Source organism: Nycticebus coucang, chromosome 3 (assembly GCF_027406575.1).
Source record: "Nycticebus coucang isolate mNycCou1 chromosome 3, mNycCou1.pri, whole genome shotgun sequence".
NCBI classification, from domain to species: domain Eukaryota; kingdom Metazoa; phylum Chordata; class Mammalia; order Primates; family Lorisidae; genus Nycticebus; species Nycticebus coucang.
In genome coordinates this window covers 87271416-87291124 of record NC_069782.1, presented here as the reverse complement: position 1 = coordinate 87291124, position 19709 = coordinate 87271416, and the positions used below count along the sequence as shown (strand labels likewise).

General features: G+C 45.9%; 1 protein-coding gene across 6 annotated transcripts in view; it reads left to right on the top strand.

Annotated features, from left to right (window-relative positions):
• Positions 1 to 19709, top strand: part of TSPAN14 (tetraspanin 14) — a 68128-nt gene that overhangs the window by 10279 nt on the left and 38140 nt on the right. Inside the window, exon 1 of one of the 6 annotated variants that reach the window (XM_053586197.1) lies at positions 2993 to 3122. The exons of 3 other annotated variants lie outside the window; for them this stretch is intronic. Coding sequence is in view for 1 of the 3 variants with exons in the window: in XM_053586194.1 (XP_053442169.1) it covers positions 13121 to 13274 (154 nt within the window). In the remaining 2 variants the exon portion in view is untranslated. Of the gene's footprint in view, positions 1 to 2992; positions 3123 to 13014; positions 13275 to 19709 lie in introns of those variants that run through there. 2 more of the 6 variants (XM_053586194.1, XM_053586199.1) reach the window with 2 other exon arrangements.

The following is a 19709-nucleotide window of genomic DNA, read 5'->3' as shown; positions in this document are numbered from 1 at the left end:
GCACCCCCACCCTCTAGACTCCTTTTCTAGGGAGGCATGGAAACTGTCCCTGCAGAGAGCTGTAGGTAAAAGTGAGCATCTAGCCATAAACTTTAGGGTTTTTCTTTTTCTTTTCTTTTTTTTTTTTTTTTTTGAAACAGTCTCATTCTGTTGCCCAGCTAGAGTGCTGGGCTGTCACCAGAGCTCACAACCTCCAACTCCTGGGTTCAAGTGATTCTCCTGCTTCAGCCTCCCAGGTTGCTGGGACTGGAGGCCACCTGGGAGGCCTGCCAGCATGCCTGGCTAATTTTTCTATTTTTAGTAGAGCTGAGGTCTTGCTCTTGCTTAGGCTGGTTTTGAACTCCCGAGCTCAAGTGCCCTCCTGCCTTGGCCTCCCAGAGTGCTAGGATCACAGGCCTGAGCCACTGTGCCTGGTCAGACTTTAGGTATTTCAAACACTACTTTAGGTTTAACTTTTTTGTTTAAAAAAATGTATACATGATGAGAAAAACACATAACAGAGATATACAGTGAAAATTCATATTTCTTTCCCTGGCCCCTTCAGTTCTGCTCCCCTGGGGCCTCTGTCACCAGATGTTCTGAGCCTGGTCATGCGCATCTGCACTCCTTTTTGTTTAGTCCCATGGTGGTGTACTAATTACACTGTTATGCACTTTCTGATTTTTACTCTAAAATTTATCCCCAGATTGCTTGATTTTAGCACACACAGTTTAGTCCGTCCCTTTAAACAGCAGCATGTTATTTCACTGAATGGTAGGTGAACCATGACTCACTTTCCCAGCGCCCGTGAGGGACTTTGAGGTTGGTGAGGGACTTTGAGGTTGCTTTCAGTATTGTACATATTCTAGGTCTGTGATATAGATGGTTAGACGTGGAGTTGAGGCATTGGACGCCCACAGGAAAAGAAACATGTTGCTATGAGTCCAAGAGGGAGAATAAAAGTTTCTGAGGTTTTCTTCCTTTGGAAGGATCTTGTACTTCTGTAGTCAGAGATAGCTAGTGCTGGAGGGACTCCAGGGAGGGAGTGGGGTTACCGTCTATCTTTGGTTCAGCTCTGGCCAGTCTGTGTCCACAAGCTCCACATTTACAGTCCTTGGTGGTACCCTGTGGCTATGAGGCCTGTGTAGCTAGAAATGTGAGGAGGCAGCTAGAACGGGGTGGGGTCTAGGAAGGAAAGGAGGCCTCTCATCCATGAGTTTGATCTGTCTCAGGAGTTTGCAGGACTTGGGTGGGATGTGAAGGGGGAGCCTTGGTTGAAAACCAACCTGGAACTGGGCACCAGCTTTTGGAAGAGAAGATTCTTCCACCATTTCAGAGGTTGGTATGAGGATCAAGCCTCTCACCCTGGTCTCCCTGGCCCTTGGCTCCTCTGAGATCCCTCACATCCTGGCTGCTTCAGGCTGCTTTGGGCTTGATTGCCACCTGTGATTTGAAAAGCTTGTGTAAAAGGCACCAGGGTGTATGGCTCGCGCCTGTAGCTCAGCGGCTAGGGTGCTACCCACATATACCAGAGCTAGTGGGTTCGAACCCAGCCTGGACCTGCCAAATCACAATGACAACTACAACCAAAAAATAGCCAGGCGTTGTGGCAGGTGCCTTTAGTCCCAGCTACTTGGGAGGCTGAGATAAGAAAATCGCTTAAACCCAAGAGTTTGAGGTTGCTGTGAGCTGTGACAGTACGGCACTCACGGGGCAATAAAGTGAGACTCTGTCTCAAAAAAAGAAAAAAAAAAGATACCAGGGTATAAATGACAGAAGGGTAGCTTCTTTTCAGAGCAGGAGCAACGGATAAGGGCAGATGATTTTTTTTCTTCCTGGGACTGGTTAGGGGAAGGAGCATTGAGAGATAGCACAGGTTGGAGCCATCTTCTCCGTGTTGAGAGGTCTCTGATTTTTTTCCCTTCCCCTGTGTGTCTCTGGCTGCCTCAGCCTAGGTCAAGGTAGGAAGTAGTGAGATGTTAGGTCTGGCTGACAGATAGCTCCCCAAATAGACCCTGGCCTGGTGGGTTTGAGGCCTGCGTCCCTGCCATGGCCCTCCCACTCTTGCTTGTGGAGAACTTCTCACCATTGCGGTTACATGTAGTCCCTGTGAGAAGCCCAGAGCTTCCCATGCCCGCAGCTCTGTTGTCTGGGGCTTGGGCCCGTGGTAGCACAGAGGTTTCTATTGTAGCTTGGTGGCTGTGAGGGCTGACCTGTGGGGCTTAGGAGGTGGGGCCTGGGAACTGACAGTGGAGCTATTCATGGGCTCTGCCCTGGTTTGCTGCTGCCTCCCATTGTGGAGTTTTGGGGGAGGGACTGGAAGAAGAGGGGGAGAGGGTCAGAGGGGGTGGCCCCTGTGCTATTGTTGCTGGCAGCAGGAGCCTATTATGCTTTATGGAGGTCCATTTGCAGACAGCCCTGAGCCTCTCTGGGGCCCCTCAGTGTTTTCAGATTATGGGCCCTGCCCTTTGAGTACCTCTGACAAGATCTCCTTTCCCTCTCTCACGTCCCTGTCCTGTGCCTGGAACCCCCCCTAGGGTTCTGAGCAGCTTGGCAAAGAGTAGGAGTACCCAGTGCTGGGCTTGTTGGCCACCTGCCCAGTACCTTGGGGAGTATGTTATGCCTGAGCTCAGCTGCACCCTTGGGTGGGAGCCAGGCGTGTGCCTGGGTTGTGTGTTAGTCTCACAGGCCCCCCACTTTCCTTTGTGGCTCAGTACTCAGCCCAGTGTCCCTCCTTCTTCACTGGAGCACCCAGCTGCTGAAAATTTCAGCCTGCTTGCTGGCAGCATGGCCTGCAGCCACCCCTACTGCCTGAGCCACAGCCATTTTCCTTTGTTCTGCCATCTACAGGCTCTTGAATCTCAGGCGGGCAGCAGGCAGTGACAGTGGGCGCACACCACCAGCAGAAGCCCAGATGACATTAAAGTGCCCACTGAACCAAAGGCATGGCAGCCCCTGGCCTTATACCCAGTGCCTCCAGCTGCACCCTCTGTCCCAGTGATGCTGAGGTTTTCTTTTGTTTGGATATAGTCTTCCCTCCTCCTGGATCAGAATTTTAGTGACTCCTGTAAAAAGAAAACAAAACTTCTTGACCTTCCAAATTTATGCCAAGGGGAAAAGTTAAGCCCTGGAAATTAAGTCAGGTAAAACCTTTGTTTTCCTTCTCTGATGCATGACCATACTTATGACCTTTGTGTTGAGATGTTATACATTAACTAGACTCCCTGTTCTTTATTCAAACCTTGATTAAATGACATTGGAGATAGAGACCCTTGTGATTGTTACCTCTTTACAATAGGTTGTTAAGCGAAGCCCCACAGAGTGTAATCAATAGTAGTCAATCAAATCTTATATAGGTACTAAAGCCTTCTGTATAGAAAATGTTATAATTCTGTTCAGCACCTCTGTTTTTGCCTACATAAATAATCTTTACTTTTCCCCACACCAGAAGCATTGATTATCATTCTCTGGTGTCCCACTGTCCTCACACTGTGTGTGAGACAGGAGGAAAGGAGGCAAGGAGGGAGGGGAGGGAGAGGGAGGCAGAGAGAGGTAGAGAGGGAGAGGAGGAGAGAGAAGAAAGCACACCAGCACATGAGCATCTCTTGGTCCTTGGCAGCAAGTGACACTCTGAGACACAAAGTGTGATTGTCTTTTTCTTCCTGGTCTTCGCTGAAATCAGTGGCAAGGGGGTCGAGGAAAGTTTCTTTTTAATTTGGTCTGTATGGTTTTGAATATTTCTCTAACTGAAGGGAACTGTCCCATTCACCTTCCTAACCTGAATCTCTCATCTCCCCCCACTTTTTAGTAGGCAAATGAGCATTCTTTCTGGGCGTGCAGTTTCAGCCCTGGTGGGGTTGGAGGATAGGCTGAATGCCACTCAACCCACCCTCTGACGTCTCTTTCTGGAGATGTACCTGCCCCAGCCCATACTATCTCCTTTTTAAACCACAGCCAGATTCTGTAAGTCACCTATGTTTGAAATGTAGAGTTGTTTTGTATAGAACTTTTAACTCACTGCTTTTCATATGTTAAGCATTTTGTTTTACCCTTTCAGAACCCATCCATCTTCAGATCAGATTGACTGTCTTACTAGACTCTCTTATCAGCCAAGTCTTACAAATCAGGAAGCAAGTCTCAGTCCCAGACAGGTTGCACCTTGGGATGTCCTCATTTTAGCAAAAAAGAGCAGGTGCTCAGTGTAAAATGCACTGAAACACAGATGCCACTTTTGGGCTAGTTGGACCCAAACGAGATTGTGAAATGTTGTGATAGAGGGATCACAGTGGTCTGCAGAGGCTAGGGTTTGAATTCTGGCTGTGCTCCTAGCTAACTCCTAGCTAATAGACTTTGGCAATTTGTTTATTGGTGTGTAGGTTTCTGACTGGCAAATGATGAACTTTGGAAACGTTTTAGCTATAACTTTTTAGTTCTCTAAATCTAACTCCAAAACACTTGGGCACTAGCTCAAGCATCTCCTGCCAACTCAGAATCTTTTGGAAGAAAATGTCATCAGATGGACTGAACAAAGGGCCCCTCTACTTGGGCATTTCTTCCTGGGGTTCTTGAGGGGTAGGGTTGATCACCTCAAAAGATGTCTGTGGTTTTCCAGTTGAAAACCACTTGTCTTGGCTTGGCGCCTGTGGCTCAAGCAGCTAAGGCGCCAGCCACATACACCTGACCTGGTGGGTTTGAATCCAGCCCGGGCCTGCCAAACAACAACAATGGCTGCAACCAAAAAATAGGCAGGCGTTGGTGGCGGGCGCTTGTAGTCCCAGCCACTTTGGAGGCAGAGGCAGGAGACTAGCTTGAGCCCAGGAGTTGGTGGTTGCTGTGAGCTGTGAGGCCACACCACTTTACCCAGGGCGACACCTTGAGGCTTTGTCTCAAAAACAAACAAACAAACAAACAAAAAAAAACACTTGTCCTGAGACCACACATAGGCTACCAGTTCTCAGGGGCTGGGTGTGGCAGCCCAGCTCACTGATAAGTGGATTTGCCTTGACTCTTTTCTTGGAAGTACAACATTAGTTTTATTAGGGTAACTACCAAAGTGAGGCAAGGCCTTTAAAAGTAAAAACAAACTTATTAAAAGTATAAACAAAAACAGGGTGGCACCTGTGGCTCAAAGGGGTAGGGCGCCGAACCCTTATGCTGGAGGTGGCTGGTTCAAACCCAGCCCTAGCCCAAAAAAAACTGCAAAAAAAAAAAAGTATGAACAAAAACAATAAGGTAGAGATACTCTCAGTAGTAAAATATCTCCATTTCTCTTCCTTGGTGGGCGAGTGTGAGTTTAAACTTTGTCCCTGTTTTGTTAGCAGGTTTCAGGAGACTATGTGTTCCTTCCCTGGTGTCCCTTCAGGGTAGGTTTTTGGTCCTTTATCCAGGATTTGGTCCCTTTCTAGCCTCCATCCCCTGGATCCCCCAACCCTATCTAGCACTGCCTGCTAGGCACCCCCCCTCCCCCACCCGTGCTTGCTGCGGGCCTGGCTTCCTCCCATTGTCTTGGGGTCAGCCTGTGTCATCGCTCTGGGCTGTGTTTCTGCCAGCCACGTCACAGGAGGCCTGCGGTCTTGGAAGAAGCCCAACAGGCTGGTCGTCAGGCGGCGCTTATCATTTGGTTAGAGTAGCTTTCACAGCTGTAAATGGGAATAAAAATAACTAGTGAGGGTCCAGCAAGATACACTAAAGTACCAAACAAATTCTAAAATTAAAGCCTTCCTCTAGGAAAGTTGATTGCATCCCATAAATCAAGCACAGTAAAGATGGGTGGTTTCCCTCCCATGACTTGCCTTAATGGTTGTTTCCCTTCTGTGCATCAGTGTTTTACGTCCTCACTACTCAAAGGGCCGCCCACAGGTTTGCCGTGGGCTGGCACGGGCATCACCAGGGAACCTGTTGACAGGGTGAGTCAGAATTTGCATTTTAACAAGTTTCCCAGGTGATTCAAATGCATTTTAAAGTTTGAGAAGCACAGGCTCAAACAAATGACCTATGACCCTCAGCTCTGTTATCTTCCTGTCTTCTTTAGTCTGTTTCTTTGCAGTCTTCACCTCCTTTCCTTCCAGAAGGTTGCCGACTTTAAAGAGGTCTGGCAGCCCGGGCTTCGAAGCCCCGCCCCTCTGTGCGAAGCCCCGCCCCTCTTGGTTGGCAGTGCACAGCAGTTAATTCCTGGGTGCTGGAGGTGTCTTGGGAGTGGAGCTGGGGCCAAGAAAACCCCCTTGGCCAGAAGCCTGCTGGCGAGGTCATCTTTGGGGCAAGGAGTGGTGGTGGTGGAGGTAATTGAAGCCCTCCCGTGTGAAACGGCGGTGCTAAGTCCCCCTGGCCATCTGGTGCTGCTTACCCCACCCCGTCCGTCCGTTCCAGCTGGAGGATAGGATCAGAGTCAGGTCGTAAATGTTTGCTTTTCGTAGAAACACAAAGCATTCTGTGTAAAGATGTTTGAATGTACGTTGAAGATAAATAAATGGCCCAGAAGAGGGACTATAAATTTACATTTTGTAGTAGTTTTGAAGTGGAAAACAGTTTGAGGTGTCTCTCTTGATTGTATTAACCCCACCGGCCCACCCCTGCTTTCTGGTGTGGGTGTGGGGTTTGTTGGGAAAGCTTGTGCCCTTGGGGATGAAACCCTGACACCCCTGCTCAGAGTGGCCCCTTCCTCTCTGGGCTCTGTGTTAGGGGCTGATCCCCTAGCATTTTTCTGACTCTCTTTCCAGATTCCTCTCTGCCTTTTTCAGCAGTTTCCCACCTTAGATTTATAGTTTAAAAAAAAAATCCACGCTCCCCCCACCCCCATTCCTTTTCTCTTTTGACATTTTCAATGTGCACTTAGTTTTATTTATTTTTCCCCAGCAGGCTTCACTTTTCAGGGCTTCCTTGGGGAGGCTTTTTGTTTGTTTGTTTTGTTTTAGTCTTTTAATCTTTTTTCTTTAGGCTGTTTGCTTTCCTTGGAGGAGGGGTGGGGAATCCAGGCTGTTCCCTGGACTGGAAAGTGTGCCAACTTAGACTGGGAAAGGATTTGGGAGTTTTATGGAATGCCATGCTTAGAGGGAAGTTGGCTGTTTGTCTTAAAACATTATACTGCCATCCCTTGGTACCTGGTGTCTGGGGGGATTGGTTCCAGCCCCTAGCAGTATTTGCCTGTCACCTATGCACAGCCTCCCATATGCTTTAGTATTTTTTTTTTTTTTTTGAGACAGAGCCTCAAGCTGTTACTCTGGGTAAAGTGCTATGGCATCACAGCTCACAGCAACCTCCAACTCCTGGCTTAAGCGATTCTCTTGCTTCAGCCTCCCAAGTAGCTGGGACTACAGGCGCCTGCCACAACACCCGGCTATTTTTTTGGTTGTTGTTGTCATTGTTGTTGGCAGGCCCAGGCTGGATTCCAACCCACCAGCTCTGGTGTATGTGGCTGGCTCCTCTCAAATAGCCGCTTGAGCTATTTTTTTTTTGATACTGAGTCTCACTTTGTTGTCTATGGTAGAGTGCTGCAGTGTTACAGCTCATAGCAATCTCAAACTCTTGGGCTTACGCGATTCTCTTGACTCAGCCTCCCAAGTAGCTGGGACTACAGGTACCTGCTACAATGCCTGGCTATTTTTAGAGGCGAGGTTTCACTCTGGCTCTCGAACCTGTGAGCTCAAGCAATCCACCCCCCTTTAGCCCCCCAGAGTGCTAGAATTACAGGTGTGAGCCACTGCACCTGGCCCTGTAGATTACTTATAATAACAAATATAGTGTAAATGCTATGTAAATAGTTATTTTGTATCACTTTTGAAATTTGTATTTTTGTTGTATTTTTTCCTGAATATTTTCGATCTGTGGTTGGTTGAATCCGAGGGTACAGAACCTGTGAATGTGGAATCTGCAGGTGGGGGGGAGGGCTAGACAATATATTGTATTGTAACTGACTGTACAATGTTGGATATGAAGATTTTTAAACATCTTACAGCCATAATTATTATGAGAAAATATAAATTCTCTTCTGTAGTTTGTGTTGGGGAAGGGGAAGGGACAGGTCTAGCAACCCATACAAAGGGAACATTTCAAATCTACATTAGGCATTCAGACCAAATCCTTGCTACTAGAGCAGCTCCTTTGACAGCCATTGAAGACCCAGTTGTTGAAGCAAAGTTTATTTCTTCCTGAGTGTGTGCCCACGCATCGCTTAGAATGGTAGTGTTCAGAAGTGGTTCCCACCCTTCAAGGTTGGCTACACTGGTTTTGTCTTGGTACTACCACTAGAGCTTAAGAGACTGGGATATGAACTAAAATAAAATTTTAAGCCCCCTAGCTGACTGAATGGACCTCCTCTTGGCCAAGGGGAATACCCTAAACCTGGGCATTGAGTTGGGTTGCTGGCCAAGAGGAGGAGGTCAGATGCTCTTCATCTTGCTCTTCTCTCTTGAAGATAATCCTTTATAACTCATTAACAGGCCTAAGGCTATGCAAGACAAAGCTTGAACCACACCAACATGTGCTCAATTTACTCAACAAATTACTAGAGTCTGGGTACAAGTCCACTGTCCAGTATCTTGTCTCTGATTATCAGACTTTCTTCTCTTAAAAGATTCCAAGCCTTTAGGCCAGTGATTCTCAACCTTCCTAAGGCTGTGGCCCTTTAATACAGTTTCTCATCTTGTGGTGACCCTCAACCATAAAATTATTTTCTTTTTTTGTTTTTTTTTGTAGAGACAGAGTCTCACTTTATGGCCCTCGGTAGAGTGCCGTGGCCTCACACAGTTCACAGCAACCTCCAACTCCTGGGCTTAAGTGATTCTCTTGCCTCAGCCTCCCAAGCACCTGGGACACAGGCGCCCGCCACAACGCCCGGCTATCTTTTGGCTGCAGTTTGGCTGGGGCCGGGTTCGAACCCGCCACCCTCGGCATATGGGGCCGGCGCCCCACCAACTGAGCCACAGGCGCCGCCCACATAAAATTATTTTCATTGCTACTTCATATGTAATTTTGCTACTGTTAGGAATTGTAATGTAAATATCTGATATGCAGGTATCTGATATGCAGGAGAACCCCAAAGGGGTTGCTACCCACAGGTTGAGACCCGCTGCTTTAGACAAAGCTTCCTTTATTTAACCAATTACAAATCAAAGAATCTTTAAACCCACCTAACCTGTAAACTATACAAATGAGATGTCCCACCTTTTCGGGCCAAACCAATGTACAGTTTATATGTATTGATTTATGACTTTATGTGTAATACCTGTGTTACCAGACGAAGAGGGTCTGGCTGCCTGTCACTGTCAGCCAATACACTGGGATAGGTCCAGCAAACTTAATTTGTCAAAAGGCCGGGATTCTGGAGAACAGTGAGAGTAGCCTCTCCAAGGCTGTTCTGCTCTTCTATTTCCAAATTATAGTTTTATACATTAACACACTTCAAAGTGAAGACTGTGTTAACCCTTATCTTAAACGATAATCAGCCAAACCCATGATTCATACTAAAGAATAATCAGTATAACCCATGACCCAAAATAACATTCTGATTCAAAAGTTAATCTCAATCAATCCACCTCAGCTACTCAAGATAGGCAACTTCAGGGTGGGAGCTAAATTTACAAAACAGTAAGAATGGGAGCGGGGGTGGGGGGGGTGGGGGGGGGGGATGGGGGAGAGGTGAAGGTCAGGGCAGGACTTAAATAAACCAGACCAGCTATGTCATGTCTGCCCTAGCCTGACAGATTCCTCCTTCTCATTGTATGAGCTTTCACCTGTCTCTCTGAAATGTATAAAACTAAGTATAACCCATGCATGGGGAGTCCATTTGCTCAAGGCTTCTTGGATATGGTTCCAGGCCATGGTCCTCATACTTGGTTCAGAAGAACCCTCTTTAAATTTACAGAGTTTGGGTTGTTTTCTTTTGATGAGGGTTCTGTTGATAATCTGCATCCCAGGGTCTGTCATAGGGTGAGACAGTTGTCCACGGTTGGGTTAGGTTGCAGCGTGTCCCTATCTCTGGGCATAGCTATTGCTCCCAAACACTGGGCCTCTAGCTGTGGTGCCTCATCTGGTGCACATCTAAACCAGCTGCTTTGGGGAACATTTCCTACCAGCTTCTCTCGAGCATCTACTTGACTGTGCTTTTTGTAGACAGAATTGAGTTTTTTTTTTTTTTTTTGTAGACACAGAGTCTCACTTTATGGCCCTCGGTAGAGTGCCGTGGCCTCACACAGCTCACAGCAACCTCCAACTCCTGGGCTTAAGCGATTCTCCTGCCTCAGCCTCCTGAGTAGCTGGGACTACAGGCGCCCGCCACAACACCCGGCTATTTTTTGGTTGCAGTTTGGCCGGGGCCGGGCTTAGAACCCGCCACCCTCGGTGTATGGGACCGGCGCCCTGCTGACTGAGCCACAGGTGCCACCCCCAGAATTGAGTTTTGAGCTCCCTGAGTCAGATACTGTTTCCACTCTGGGTTGGAGTTGATTTCTACAGGCTCATCCTGGTTATGTGCAAAGCAGTGCCCTGAGCATGTAGAAACAAGTCCTGAGTTGTTTGTCTCCCACCACAAAAGCCTTTTCACTCCAGGGACCTGCTGAGCCAGTGTATTGATGCTCTGGATGGACAGGTTGCTTCATCGTGCTCATCTAGGGAGCCCTTGGCCCTTAGGCTCTCCTTCAAGAATTTCCAGAGGGAAATTCTGAGATTCCTCTGAGGTCTGGAGGCTCAGAACCTTTGTTCACATTTGGGATGTTACTGTGAACTGGGCCCTGATTTTTCACATATGTGTATATTTGGTGAAAGAGGAGGCTCTAATGTGCACTTACCTGGGGAATGTAAAAGTAGTCCGTATATAGACATTACATGTGCATTTGGGTTTTCAGAATTAGGCCTGCCATGATTATCAGGGGGATAGGAGACAATGTCTGTTGTGGCTCTATGTCCTCCCCTGAGTGCTTAGGTTCACCTTCAAGAGCAGAGGGAAAGTGGGTCAGGACGTGAGCTTGGAAGCCAGGACGGTGCCAGGCCTTACTTTGCCCAGTACTTTGAAAAGCTGGAGGGGGCAGAAGCTGTGGGTGACCAGGCCCTGTCTCGTTGCCTGGATGCTGCTGGTGCAGTTGATGAATCATTCTGAAAATTTCTGTTGGGGCCTGAGGCCCAAATGTTTGTTTGCTTATTATTATTATTATTATTTTTAAAGGAAAAGGACCACTAACTCTATGTTCTAGTATGAGTTACTTGAGGCCATATTTATAGAATCTCCCTTAATTTGAGTTTGTTTGATGTAGAAACAATGTGTCCCTGATGCTTCCCTTGGGAGGCACATGTTGGCAGACTGACTCATAACTGGTGATATTGCCAATGATTACTTGCTTGAGGTGCTGTCTGCTGGTTTCTCCACTGCTAAGTTACTACTCTGGTCTTTATAATTAATAGGCATCCTGTGGGGAGATAGGTGGAGACTATACAAATATGGTGGTCTGTGTTTCACTTCAAACTCCTCAACTGGTTTTAGGATCCATTGATGATTCTTGACAGAATCAGTTATTTCTGAATGGTAATGACTTAATTCCGTAATTCCTGACATTTATCATTGTGCTCTACAGAGCTGTTCCTTCTCTCCCATTTGTTCATCTGTGTGTATATAAGAATGGGCTCATGAAGTCTTTTTTTTTTTTTTTTTGAGACAGTCTCACTTTATCACCTTTGGTAGAGTGCTGTGGCGTCACAGCTCACAGCAACCTCCAACTCCTGGGCTTAAGTGATTCTCTTGCCTTAGCTAACCAAGCCAAGTAGCTGGGACTACAGGTGCCCTCCAAAACGCCCAGCTATTTTTTTGTTGCAGTTTGGCTGGAGCCACGTTTAAACCCACCACCCTCAGTATATGGGGCCGGTGCCCTACCCATTGAGCCACAGGTCCTGCCCGAAATCTTATTTTATTCAACGAGTTAAAATTCCATTACTGTCATTTACTTTGATTATCAGATTATTCTAGATTGGGCTATTTGGGGGGCCTTGCAAACTGCTGGGAAAGACAGTTCCTAAAAATGATCATTGCCAGGTCTGTCACAGTCTTCTTGAACTGGTCTCCATGGGATTCTAGAAACAGCCCTTGAGCCATTCTGACGTCCTGTGGAGTTTGAGGGCAGTTGGCTCAGGCCCATCATTTTCAAGTGTGCTTCTTGTGGAGCCTCCCTTTTCCCTTAACCACCTGAAGATAAAAGTGGATCTGCACTGGCTGCCTCCATGCTGGGTTTCTGGGTCAGAGTTTCTTTGAACAAAGCCTCCTGTAGCTTAAAAAATAATAAAAATAGTAAGTTTGAAAATCACTGGATTAGGTGACCTCTATTCTAGGCTCTGTTTCTCCTGCTGAGCCCTCCCTCCTGTTTCCCTCCCTGACCCACATTCACACGCCCCCCACTTCTTTCCTGATGGTACCACATTTGTCTCCTCTCATCAGATTAATAAGGAGGCCCCTCAGTACTCCTGAAACTGCTGGTTGTGGGGTTTTGGTGGTAGAAATTCATAATGCTTAAGTTGCTATGTTCAGTGTTTTACAGGAAGCCAGGCCTTTTGAGGGCGTGTTGGGGCTCAGAGATGGCACCTTAGACTCCCCCAGACCTCCATGTAGTGGCTGTCGGGGGCCAGTGAACAGGGTCCTAATGGCCTGGGAATCCTGGGAACCTACCCTCTTCCACATCTGTGTGCTGTGGCAGTGTTTGTCACCCTGTGGTGAAGGAGGGTGGCCCACCCCAAACCTGGGCTGCTTTATAGTGTCTTCCCGTAGTAAAGAATCAAATTCAAATTTCTTGATCCCATGAATGGCTGCTCCCACTGTGTCTGACTTTGCATTGTTTCCTGGTATAGGGTGTTGGGTAACTAGGGAGTAGATTAGGGAAGGACATAAACACTTCTAACCCTGAGAGATGAGTCAGAGCTGAGCCTTCCTCCTGTTCTCAGGGTGGTGGTGCTTTGGAGCTGAGACACTATGTCTTTCCTTTGCACAGTTCCTGTGGGCCATAAGGCAGTCTGCTGTGGCCTGCCTTAGTGACTTTTCTCCTGCTGGAGCCCAGTTCTTTTTCATACTCACCTACCCGCTCCTAGACTTCTGCCCTCAGGTATACCTGTTCCTTTGGCCTATGAACGTTCCCCAGCACTCAGTGGGCTCTGAGGACCCCCTTCTTAGATGGAGGAAATTTCCAGGGCCCCACGTGTACTACTTGAAGGTACAGGAGGGGGCTGCAGCCTCCTTGGGAATGTGGATGACTTCCCTGGAATGGGCCTGCAGTCGGATCAGATGCCAGTTCTGGAAGCCTTGAAGTTAGAAAGGTATAATCTTGGTGAGTGGTTAGCTCTAGAGAATGAGGTGGGAAGGATATAGCCAGGATAATTGGCAGAGGGGATTGTAGCTCAGGATGTGGGTGGACGGTATTATCATTGGAGTCAAGTTGTCTCCTTAGGAGAAAGAGAGGGGCAAGAGGAGGGGTGAGTTGGAGGTAAAGAGGCAGGTAAGAGACCTTTAAATCTTCCCTGTGAGGTAATGAACTGACCTGTGGTCCTGGGGGAGGAGGAAACTCCTGAGAAGATGGCGTGGGTGCCTGGGTGAGTGGAGGTGCCCTTGGGGAGCCCAGTTGGTGGTCACATTGCAGTTGGGGTACCTGAGGGATTCCAGGTGGTGCTGTTTGGCCTGTGTGGTCTGGTATTTGTGCCTGGTACTTGGGAATAAGGATTGTGTGGAAAGATACAGACCTGGAGCCACTAACAGAGTCATGTTGGAGGGGTTGTGAGGCGTGTAACTACCTACAGGAGAATGGTAAACACTTACTCTGGAGGACATCACTCACGTGAAGCTGGGGGAGTGTGCCTCAGTGGCAAGGTGATGTTTGGACCTGGCCTTCTCAACACTCGTTCTACTTTTCTCCACTGTTCTCTGGCTTCCTTAGGGTCCCCTGCTCGCTCTCCCCACCTTCTTCCCTTCCCCTCATTTATATATCTGTATCTTGCGTGACTCTGTTATCTCAGAGCTTTTCAATTTTTTTTTTTTTTTTTCAAGAGACAGGGCCTCACTTTGTCGCCTTCAGTAGAGTGCCATGGTGTCTCAGCTCATAGCAACCTCCAGCTCTTGGGCTTAAGTGATTCTCTTGCCTCAGCCTCGTAAGTAGCTGGGACCATAGGCACCCATCACAATGCCCTGCTGTTTTTTATTGCAATTTGGCTGGGGCTGGGTTTGAACCCGCCACTTGGTATATGGGGCCCGTGCCCTACGCACTGACCCACAGGCGCCACCCAGAACTTCTCAAATTTTAATCTTATTTCAGTATTTTGTTAAAATGCAGATTCTGGTCATGTGTTATCTGACCCTGACAGTCAGTGTCACATTTTAAAGCAGATTTTGTCCCCAAGAGGGCAACTCAGGATGGGGAGGTGCTAAAGAACTGAAGATAGAGGAGACTCTGATGGAGGGGTGTGTACCTAGGAGCGGATATAGGTATGGGGCACCAAGCTCTGCCCATAATTTAGCTCTGTGAACAGTTGGTTCTTGAGGGGATACCAGTTAGTGGTGATACTGTTTTGACAGAGCATATCTGGAAATGGGACAGGTAATGAGCTTTTCTGTAGACCTAAAAGACATAATTTAAAGGTCTATTATCCTGAGTTCATGTCCCCTACTGATACAAGTATTTGTTGGTATCCTCAGGGATTGGTCCCAGGACAACCCCCATGCTAAAATCCACAGATACTGTGGTGGGCGACTGTAGTCCCAGCTGCTCTGGAGGCTGAGGCAAGAGAATCGTGTAAGCCCAGGAGTTAGAGGTTGCTGTGAGCCGTGTGACGCCACGGCACTCTACTCGAGGGCGGTACAGTGAGACTCTGTCTCTACAAAAAGAAAAAAAATCCACAGATCCTCAAGGCTCATATGTAAAATAGCATAGTATTTGCATATAATCTGCATACATCATCCATATACTTGAAATCCTCAGTAGATTACTTATAATGCAATGAAAGTGCTATATAAATAGTTGTATACTGTATTTGTTATTGTTGTATTGTTATTTACAATTTTTAAATATTTGCAGTTCACAGTTGGCTGTTTTGATTCTGTTGGGTGTAGGTCTGCAGATGTGGAGGGCCAACTCTCTTTATCTAACAGTTTTTGTAGGTCAGATGTCTAAGGATAGCATAGTTCAACTGGTTTTCTGCTTAGGCCCTCACAAGCCCCAAGTCAAGGTGTCAGCAGGGCTGTGTTCCTTTCTGGAGGCTCTGGGGAAGAATTCAATTTCTTGCTGCTGTAGAACTGAGTCATTGCTGACTGTCAGTCAGGGTACCCTTAATTCTTCAAGCCCCTTTCTGGTCTTTACGTGTAGTCCCCCCTCCATCTCAGATCCAGCATCAGTGCATCAAATCCTTCTCCTGCTTAGAATCTCTCTAACTTCCTCTTTTTCCCCAGGGCTCCTGTAATTATATTGGACCCACTCAGATAATGTCCCTGTTTAAAGATCAGTTGATTAGTAATCTTAATTACATGTGCAGAGTTTCTTTTGTCCTTTTATGTGGTGATAGATTATACTTTCTAATTTTTTCTTTTTTTTTTTTTTAATTTTTTTGTAGAGACAGAGTCTCACTTTATCACCCTCGGTAGAGTGCCGTGGCATCACACAGCTCACAGCAACCTCTAACTCTTGGGCTTACGCGATTCTCTTGCCTCAGCCTCCCAAGCAGCTGGGACTACAGGCGCCCGCCACAACGCCCGGCTATTTTTTTTTTGTTGCAGTTTGGCCAGGGCTGGGCTTGAACCCACCACCCTCGGCATATGGGGCCGGCGCCTTACTCACTGAGCCACAGGCGCCGCCCCTTTCTAATTTTTTTTTTACTTTGCTAAATGAAAAGGTAGCAACTAAAATATTTCGAAATCACCCTAGAGGTCTTCTGGGTAAAAATGGTGGATTGAGCAGGCATACTATTTTTACTTTCTTCTAAAATCCCACATAAGATAAAAGGATATTTTATTTTATTTATTTATTTGTATTGTTAAATCATAGCTGTGAACATTAGTGCAATCAAGGGGTACAATGTGCTGGTTTCATATACAATCTGAAATATTCTCATCAAACTGTTCAACGTAGCCTTCATGACATTTTCTTAGTTATTGTATGTAGACATTTGTATTCTGCCTTTAGTGAGTTTTGCCTGTACCCATTCTAAGATGCACCGCAGGTGTGGCCCACCCATTACCCTCCCTCCACCCTAACCTCCCCCATCCCTTCCCCTTCCTTGGCCTAAAAGGGTATTTTAAAAAAGAATCTATGAGGATGAGAACAGGAAAGAAAGCAAAAGCAACAAAAAATTTCAAGCAAGAACTAGATGGATGGAGTGACCCAGTTTAAAATATAGGAATTGATGGTACCAGATTATTTTGGGGTGTGTGTGAGGGGAAGGTGGTCATCAAGATGGTGGCTAAATCTAAGAGTAGTTGAAAGCAGTTGATGAAGTTGTATCTCTAGATGACTTTCCTTCTTTCATGATGCTAGGTGACTGCCTCTGTCACTTTAACTGGATTGGAGACTTATTTTGTAAAAGGAAAAACCAAGGGCCTAGGAGTCTCTAGCTATTCTTGGGAGCTATTATTGAGACCACCTCTATTCCTGAGTCTTCTAATCGTGTTCTACTTCTGTTACTAGAATGATAGCCAGACTGGGAGGGACCTCACTGGAGACCCTAACCAGCCTAAAAGGAAAACCACAAATGATGCTGACAACATGGATTTCCAGCAAGTGGCCCAACTTGATCACTCTAGAGTAGACAGAAACTTACCTGCCCATACTCAGAACTTCCAGTTAGTTCCTTAGTCATTCACTCTTTTTTTTTTTTTTTTTTAGTCATTCACTCTTAATCATGAGCATTACTGAGGATTACTAGGTAGCTAAAAGAAAGGTCCTAACTTGAAAGAAAGCAAAACAAATGAGAAAAAATCAACTTGAAAGAAAGTCTAGAGGCCGGGTGTGGTGGCTCATGCCTGTAATCTTAGCACTCTGGGAGGCCGAGCTGGGTGCAATGCTCTGAGCTCACGGTTCGAGACCAGCGTGAGCAAGAACAAGACCCCCCCATCTCTAAAAAATAGCCAGGCATTGTGGTGGACGCTTGTAGTCCAGCTTCTTGGGAGGCTGAGGCAAGTAAATCACTTGAGCCCAAGAGTTGGAGGTTGCTGTGAAGTATGATACTATGACACTCTACTGAGGGTGAGAAAGTGAGACTATCTCAAAAAAAAAAAGGAAATCTATTAAGAATATTTTGAGGTTTGGTGCCTGTAGCCGAGTGGCTACGGCGCCGGCCACATACACTGGGGCTGGTGGGTTTGAATCTGTCCCGGGTCTGCCAAACAATGATGATAACTCCAACAAAAAAATTGCCAGGCTTCGTGCCAAGTGCCTGTCGTCCCAGCTACTTGGGAGGCTGAGGCAAGAGAATTGCTTATGCCCAAGAGTTGGAGGTTGCTGTGAACTACAACGGCAACACAGTGAGACTGTTTCCAAACACACTTTTTTGAAAAAAATTAGGCATTTCCTCAGAGATGAGAAATATTGTATGCATGAAATAAGAACAGGCTGCTATAGGAAAGGAATAGTTAGGACACAAAATTATTTTAAAAATTATGAAATAAGTGCAGAACAAAAATAGAATTATTTGACAATAAAATTGTCTTCTAGAAAATAGAACAAAAAGATGAAGAGATAAATAAGAGGGCAGAAAAGTTAAAAAAAATTAAAGTATCGGGCGGCGCTTGTGGCTCAAAGTGGTAGGGCACCAGTCCCATATGCCGGAGGTGGCGGGTTCAAACCCAGCCCCAGCCAAAACCCACAAAAAAAAAGAAAAAAAAAATTAAAGTATCAGCCTTTTCCATTAAAGTATCAGCCAAAAGTTAAAAAAATTAAAGTATCAGCCAGGCTCCAAAAATTAAACTCCATCAATAGGAGCTGCAGAAAGAGAACGGAGAAGAATGCAAAATCGCTTAGGAAAAGGTTTTCTGGAAAAGAAAGTTATTTGCTTCTGTATTGGAAAGGCCCACTGGAAATTGAGCCAAGTAGATAAAGGTAGACTTAGACCAGTACCCTGACCTTCCAGTATGCTGGGGAGAAGGGGATGATCCTGTTAAGTTTGTTCAGTGAACCAGAATGTAGACGATGCTGGAGCAATGCTTTCATCCAGCTTGGTGAAACTGATTCCCACCCTAGAATTCTACACACAGTCAAACTCATTCAGGAAGTGAAGGCAGAATAAAAATATTTTCAGATATAATAGATCTGAAAACTTAGATTTTATACTAAAGATTTCTCAGAAAGGTGAGCAAAGATCGGATCTTTTCCAGATTGTATACCAGAAGGGGTAGAGGAAATCGTGTACCTGTCTAGACTGAAGGAGTTCAGAAGGCTCCAGGAGGGATTTTTCTGGAAGAAATAGAAATAGCACATCTGATGTGAAAGAACTTAATTGAATTTAGGGTTAAATATTGATTAATTCATAGACAATTAAGTGAACAGGAAAATAACTCCAGAGAGAACAAAAAGTTGTACAGGAAAAGTCATTATGGGTCACATTGTTCACTCTGAAGATTACTATGGTAGGTGCTACAGTTCATTTGGAGAGGGGAGCGGGAAGGACAAGTGTGAGAGGTGGTTGGCAGTGGGGAGATGGGGGGTAGAGGGTTAAGTGCTCATCTTCCAAGGTGTGAAGTGGATAAGTAATGCCTAAAACTGAAAGAAAAAAAAAAAAAAGACAACCCAGAGAATAGTGAAATACACAGAAATTTCTGAGAGATATTTATTTGGTTATAAACATGAAAAGAGTCAGCTAGAAGTTGGAAATGTCCCCTGGCCTGGGGAGTAGGATCTACTGTTTTTCTCAACACAGTTTTTATGGATGATTCTTAGATTATGTGCAGGTATAAATAAAAAAAAAATAAAAGGAAGTCTAGACTGGATGGCATGTGCTAAGGGTAAGTATTGTTTCCCATACTTATTTAATTTAATTTTATTTTGAGACAGTTTCACTTCGTCACCCTTGGTAGAGTACTGTGTTATCTCTAGCTCACAGCAACCTTAAACTCTTGGGTTCAAGTCATTCTCTTGCCTCAGCCTCCCCAGGAGCTGGGACTAGAGGTGCCCACCACAATGCCCAGCTATTTTTAGAGACAGGGACTTGCTCTTGCTCAGGTTGTTTTCGAACTCTTAAACTAGAGTACTAGGATTACATGCGTGAGCCACGGCTCTGGGTGCCAAACTGATTTTAATTGTGCATGTAACTGTGTATGCTCTGGATTGATTTTTGTTAAATGTATTTTTTGCTGTGGGCTCTGGTCAGAGGATTTGAAAGCCATTTTTTAATGGTTTCTCATTGCTAGTTCACTTTTCACATTTCTGAATTGTTCAGCCATTTTACAGTTGACCATGTGCTACTGTTTTAATTTTTAAAAGGGTGGTGGGAGGAATATTACAGGTTAATATAACACCAAAGCAGGGGGGGTACTGTTTATGATGATGCTGGGGGGTGGGACCATCACACTCAAGCCAGCATCTTAGGCAAGTGTGCCTCCAACCAGCAATGGCTCCATTTACATTCCTAGTACAAAGGTAGTAATGGTAAATATGACGATGGAAACTCTTAGAATGTCGATAACCAGTCCATCACTCTGTGCAGTGGTTTTCATGTTCTTATATTTCACTTTGGGTTTTAAGCACGAGCTACACAGTATTCCGTAATTGCAAATCATGATGTTCATT